The sequence below is a fragment of the Desmodus rotundus genome, chromosome 7 (assembly GCF_022682495.2).
Source record: "Desmodus rotundus isolate HL8 chromosome 7, HLdesRot8A.1, whole genome shotgun sequence".
Lineage (NCBI taxonomy): Eukaryota > Metazoa > Chordata > Mammalia > Chiroptera > Phyllostomidae > Desmodus > Desmodus rotundus.
The window spans coordinates 109173355-109179892 of record NC_071393.1 but is presented as its reverse complement, the minus strand read 5'-3'; the positions used below and the strand labels follow the sequence as shown (position 1 = coordinate 109179892).

The 6538-nt window shown below is 49.6% G+C and overlaps 1 protein-coding gene across 1 annotated transcript; it reads left to right on the top strand.

Moving 5' to 3' along the window:
* The first annotated feature begins 1860 nt into the window (after positions 1-1860).
* GPX2 (glutathione peroxidase 2) lies at positions 1861-5186 on the top strand. Its single transcript, XM_024568532.4, has 2 exons — positions 1861-2190; positions 4496-5186. Exons 1-2 carry the CDS (start codon positions 1969-1971, stop codon positions 4844-4846), a joined length of 573 nt encoding a protein of 190 aa, XP_024424300.1. The 5' UTR covers positions 1861-1968; the 3' UTR covers positions 4847-5186.
* Positions 5187-6538: the final 1352 nt, after the last annotated feature.

Genomic DNA, 6538 nt, shown 5'->3' with positions numbered 1-6538 from the left:
AGCTGCCAGTTGAGACACCTGGGTTCCCATGTGCTATAAGCAGCCATGGGCAGGGCTACAAAAGAGAAAAGTGGGACATTTCCTGGCAAGTAAGTCTCTATATTCTGAATAAATTCTCAAGCCCAGCTGCTGCCAGCCTTACTTATTCTTTGTTCTGGGAGAAAGTTCTCCAGGGCATGTACCTATGAAAACAGTCTCTCTGAACATTTGCATTGCTGTTGAAATTTCACTCCATAATCCCAAAGCCAGATAAAGCCTAATTGCCAGTTTCACTGAAGGAGAAATCCAGGCATCTTTAAAAAGTGATTTGTTGAGTTGGTGGGTGCTTGGAGGGATGAAGTGAAGCATTAGGTCTTTCTAGTTTCTATGGGGTTCCAGGGTGTGCTCACACCATATAATCCCTAGCAGGTCCCCAGCTGGCCTGCAACTCTGCATGGCTGCTGTGGAAAACGCCATGGGCGGCCTGGCTGGGTCTAGAAGCACAGCAGTTTGACTCCCTGTGTACTTCCTCCTGTGGGGGAATTACCAGCACAAACCCTCTGGAAAGTCTTTGGGACTGGGCCTTTGTCTGAGAAGAGGTAGGTGTGGCTCCTCCCCTCTGAGTTTCCCCACCTGCTATGTGACTCCCATCACCCTTGCCCCACCCACAACGGACTGCATCCTCATGACCCCGTGGGGGTGAGGCATGGGGTGAAAAGAGAGCAATGATAGGGAATATATAAAATGAAGTCATTTTAACCAACTGCTGAAATTATTAATGTTGTGGGAGTTGAGGCATGAGGGAAGACTCCATTCTTATTCTAACTAGCCTGGGAACTTAAACTTTTTTGAACCTCCTAGTCCTGTATGTACATCTGGACCTCCAGGTCACCCTCAAAGACCCACACATACAGCCACCTGGCTTCCATTATCCAGACCACCAGGACCTGACCTGACCACCTGGTCCCCGTCTTCCAGATGACCTGGCATCCACCATCCTCACTGCCTGACCCCTGACTGATACCTGTTCTGGACCAATCCTAGGGCTAAGAATGCAGGGCTGATAATTCTCAAGAGTGTACTTTTTACTATAAAAATTTTTCTTTCTTCTTTGGAACACGTCTGGTTTTTGCCTACCTGTGTTCCCTGTTTGCAAATTCCAAGAGCCTTGAATAAATCTCTCTTATATATTTCTAGCAAGCCTCCAGACTCCTTTTGAGTTCACTTGACAGGGGTGTAGAAGCGGAGATGGCACAGGGCAGGGGCAGGGGTGCACGTGCTCCCGAGCACAAGTAACATCACTCAGCAAAGGACTTTGCAAGACAAACACACTTCATCTCTTCAGCCTGGTGCAAGCTGAGGCCTGAAAGCCATTATTTTATAAAATCACACTCTATTCCCCTAGGGGGTCCCTTTGATTTTGTGGAAAGCAACAGCCAGAGAGAAAACCATGAACAGTAACGTGTATATTTCCGTTGTAGTCTGAGTCAAGGGGACATGCGCCCCAATTCTCTTCCTCCTCTTTCAGATCTCCGCAGACTGACCTCTCCACTGCACAATTCAGAGCTTAGCACTTAGCAGGCACTCAATAAACATCTGCACCCTGGGAAGACCACTTGCTGGGGCAAGTAGGAGTCAATCCTGCATTCCTCCCTCCCTTTTTTCCTCCCTGGCGACCTTTGGGGCTCTGGTTTCCTGCAAGTAGTGAATTATTCATGTCTGCTCATAGATATCAAATTGGCCCTTCCCAGGTTGCCAGCAGGGTGGGGCAGGGAGGTGGCTTTGTTCTGTCTGTAAATAGGAGCAGCCTTGTTCAAACAGCCCTTGCAGGTGGGTGACTGTTTTTGCTAAGTCATTCTGGGGATGCTCAAGGCCCCATTGTGAGTGAGATTATTCCTGTCCTTCCAGGCTCCTCCCCCCTCCCCACCCTTTTAATAGATCCTTAAGTGGGCTCACTCCACTCTGCCAGGCTCACCCTGCACTTTCACCATGGCTTTCATTGCCAAGTCGTTCTACGACCTTACTGCTGTCAGCTTGGATGGGGAGAAAGTAGATTTCAATACATTCCGAGGCAGGGCAGTGCTGATTGAAAATGTAGCATCGCTCTGAGGCACAACCACTCGGGACTTCAGCCAGCTCAACGAGCTGCAATGCCGCTATCCCAGGCGCCTGGTGGTTCTTGGCTTTCCTTGCAACCAATTTGGACATCAGGTGAGGGGTCCCTTGTATTGCACTCAAGGAGTTGGGTGGTCTAGTAGGCGAAGGGGAGGGAAGCAAGACTATGCATGCTGGAGTGTCTGGAATCATGGGGTGTGTTTTGTTAATCTAGGTCTTTAGTATGTGTGACTTCCAAGGGGAAGGATACATGAATTCTAACTGTCTGTGATCAAAGACCGAGAGTGTGGATTTTTTATTGTTTATTGTCCCCCCACTATACTCCATGAGGGCTGGTACCAGGTCTGTTTCTCTCTCCCTTATGTCATCAGTGCCTAGGGCACAAAAGACACTCCTTAGATATTTGCTGAATAAATGAATGGAAGAAATAGAAGATACAGAATCAGACGAGGATTGAACTGATTCAGGACACCTTAGTTCTAGCTAGTGTTGGCCGCGTTATTTAATGGCTCTGTGCCCTAGGAAGAGTCACTCAATTTTTCTGCTTTAGTTTCCTCATCTGTAAATTAGGGGTAATACCACTTATCTCCTAGGGTTATTGTGAGCTTTAAAGATAAGATAAACAAAAGTAACTTGAAAGGTATAAAGTTATGCAAATGCAAGCAACTTTATTATTTCGATCGAAGAGTTTTGTTTGTTTGAAATCAGCCCGGGGGAGAGTGGATTTGGGGGAGAGCTAAGGGTGTGCAGTGTGCCCTCTGTGCCCTCTGGGCACCACCTGCACCCCTCTGTCTCTGATTACTGGGTCAAGGTGTTATAGATCTCCAGCCCACATGCGTCAAGATATCTTTTAGGGATTCTTCTATTTTCACATATTAGTTTAACAAAGCAAGCAGGCAGGATGTCCTCAACTGAACCCTCTAATTAGAATCCCCTTAGTTCAATCCATAGTGGCATCAAGACGAGGGCATTAGCAGAGGTACACCCGGAAAGGCTCACGGGTCCTGGCTGTGACGCACCTGAGCCCGAACCGTTCCCACTCTGACTATTCCTTCTCGGCCTCAGTCGGTTTCTAGGCTTGGCCGAGGCAGGGGAGCTGGAAAGGGCAAAACCCCTTCAGCGGTGTCCGTCTGGCCCTAGAGACGCCTCCAGTCTCATGTCACTTCAGGCTAGCTAGTTGCTGGAAGGAGTCCATAACCCACAGGAGCCAGACAGCCATTTGCACTGGAGATAAGAAGCCTAATAGAGATCAACTCTGGGCTCAGGATGTCACGATGGCCTAGAACTGACTGTACTAATTGGTCCTCGTAGGTCAGAAGCAGGAACGTTCTCCCAGAGGGAGATATCTGACTCTTAGACTTGGAGAGGGGTGGAGAATGAGGGTTTCTGTGGGCCTTTGGGGGATGTCATGGGTGGGGAATGCTGAAGGGGACAGATCAGTAATGGCAGTGGGGACCAGCAAAGAGAGGTGACAGGTTCAGGCTAAAGCATTCATAGCTGACCAGAGTGAGTGTGAGGGGCAGGAGTCTTGGGCTAGCAGGCTAGAAGCGAAAGGAATGATAATTACACACTCACAACCTTTAGCCCTCAAGAACTTAATTTCCTTAATTCCCCCTTTCCCTGGCCGATGCCAGAACCCTATGCCCTCTGTCCTATTTGATTCATCCCTGCTAGGCACTAAGAAGTTCCATTTAGAATATATTCATTGATGTCTCTCACTCACTTTGCCTTCATGGCACCTGAAAACTAGACTTCCTTCATCAAAGCTTCCCCCTACTTTCACTTAGATATAGGACAAGGCAAGGTGAAAGTCAGAAGCTATACATCCCATTCCCCTAGGCCTCAACTTCACCCTTAGTGTGCAGAGCTGAGTAGGGCAGAGGCACAGGCCTCACCACTCACATGTAAATTGAAGCACCAAAAGCAAAACCAGGGCAGAGAGAAAGGCAAGGTGGTAGCGGGACGTGTGTGTAGGTGTGTGTGGGTAGGTAGGTCGAAGGAGGGTTCTAGGCAGTGTGACCTGAGCCTCCTTTCCTTTTCTAGGGCCCTGAACTTAAGGTTCTTGAAGCTTCAGACGGATCCCCTAAGAACCGCTCAGGGGAGATTGGAGAGAGAAGCAACAGATCAAAAATGCTGGATCTGTCAGTATAAGAACAACCAAGTTAGGAACTGCAAAAACTTTCAGAAATGGCCTAGCAAAAAACATCAATAGCTGTGAGAGGGGAAACTCTTAAGAGTAGGGCAAAGCAAATAGGGAAGGAAAGAAAAGGAACAGAGGGGGGGAAAGGTACATAGAAAAGAATGATCCCGGGAAGGGAGGATAGAAGCTGAAAGATTTGCATGTTGTGGACCCTCGTTTCCCTCTCCCCTTTTCCATCCATCTGTCTTTTTCCTCCCCCAGGAGAACTGTCAGAATGAGGAGATCCTGAACTGTCTCAAGCATGTCCGCCCTGGGGGTGGATTCCAGCCCACCTTTACCCTTGTCCAAAAGTGTGAGGTGAATGGTCAGAACGAGCATCCTGTCTTCGCCTACCTGAAGGACAAGCTCCCCTACCCTTACGATGACCCATTTTCTCTCATGACGGATCCCAAGTTCATCATTTGGAGCCCAGTGCGGCGCTCCGACGTGGCCTGGAACTTTGAGAAGTTCCTTATCGGGCCGGAGGGGGAGCCCTTCCGCCGCTACAGCCGCACCTTCCCCACCCTCAACATTGAGCCCGACATCAAGCGCCTCCTCAAAGTTGCCATATAGACGCGAGCCGCTCAGCACACGGGTCTCCCGCTCCGTCCAGCCCCTGTGTGTCTTTCCTTAGAGCCCAGTGCGCCCTCAGGAGACACTGCTGGCCCTAAGCTTTCCCTTGAGATCAGTCTCCCTCACTGAAGGGCCTTGCCTTTCCTGTCTGCCCCTCTCCCTTTTCTCTCCCAGCCTTCTGGTTGGTGATTTCAACATGGGCCTCCAAGACCCGGGTGGGCTCTGGACCTTCACAGAATGATGGCACCTTCCTAAACCTGTGTGGGCGGTGTCTGAGACTCGTGAAGGGCCCCCAGCCGGCCTCCTAGCTGAGTCCAATAAAGGGCAGGTGTGGAAATGGCCAGGTTCTCCGTGTCTTCTTCCTTGACAGGGTAGCGGGATGGTAGTAACCACAGGCGGGCACTCAAAAGGCGGGGGAGAGGAAGGCTCTGGTCAAGGGGACACCTTAATCACCATTTGGGAAGCAGGCCCTGGTCAAGGTCTACGGAGTTGCGGGAAGTAAATTGTGTTATTACTCTCTGACTCTCCTCCAGAACTGTGGGAAAGAGGTGATAATGAGGAGAAAAGAAGGGAGAAGACAATGGGATGCGACTACTAGGAGATCTGAGGGGTCCAGTTAGGCAGAAGCCACTATCAGTGTGGGCACTGGCCGATTAGATATGACCAGCACTTGAGAACTTCCTGGGAAGTCAATTTGGTGAACTGTGTCGGTTGAAGTTAACAGCAAGGGCGTGGAAGGTGAAGTCACTGCTACACAAAGGGCAATTCATCTGTTTCCTCATCACCTTGCCAGCGAGCGCTTGTTTTTAATCCTTTGTTAGACTGACTCTCCCTCCTCCTTCACAAAGTTCACATTACACCCTTGTCTTTCTCAGATTCACCTGATCGAAAGTTCAGGCCCCAGACTCAAGTTTGGGCATGAGCGGTGAACTGGTTTCGCATCTTCCTTCACGAGGGTGGGGCGGCAAAGGGCCTCCCTTCAATCAGACTTCACAGCCGGCCAGCGGGACGGCTGTTCTCTGGGACAACAGTTCTGCTCAGTGGCTTTGTGAGGACGTGCCCGGGGTTCCTCATCGAGGCGAGGCCTTCAAAACCCATCACTGCCACCAAGGCCAGGTGCTGTCGTGTTCTGGAAAAGACACCTGCCAAACGGCCACTGCCCTGTCATTTGCTCCACAAACCTTTCTGGAAACGTCTCATTTCACGTTTCCTTCTTTGACCACTAGGTGGAATATTTTACTTCTTTATTGAAGCCCTTGAAGGACAGTTCTCCAAACTAAACACACTGCTTGAGAACCCCGGTGCTGACGGGGAAATGCTTTTCCCATGATGCTCCCTATTTTCTAAGCACTTGCATCATCTGAGAAGCAAATGTGGAGCCGAGGTTAAGAATCCCACTGTCTGACCTTCAAATGAAGCTTTATTTCAAAGGGGTAACCTGAGCGTCATGGTGGGAATCCCCTGGCATCCTTCTGCAGGGCCTTCTGCTAAATTAAGCTGCCCTTAACTTGACACTGGAAAACTCAAGCCCTTCAAGATCCTGCTTTTAAAGCCAACATTGGGGTATGGATTTGGGGGGCAGTGCAGGGCCAAGCACTGATTTTAGAGCAATAACCACAGAGACAAATTGCTTCCCCGAAGAAATGAAATACAGACCTCATGCTGGATGCTAGAATGATTTGTTCATCACCT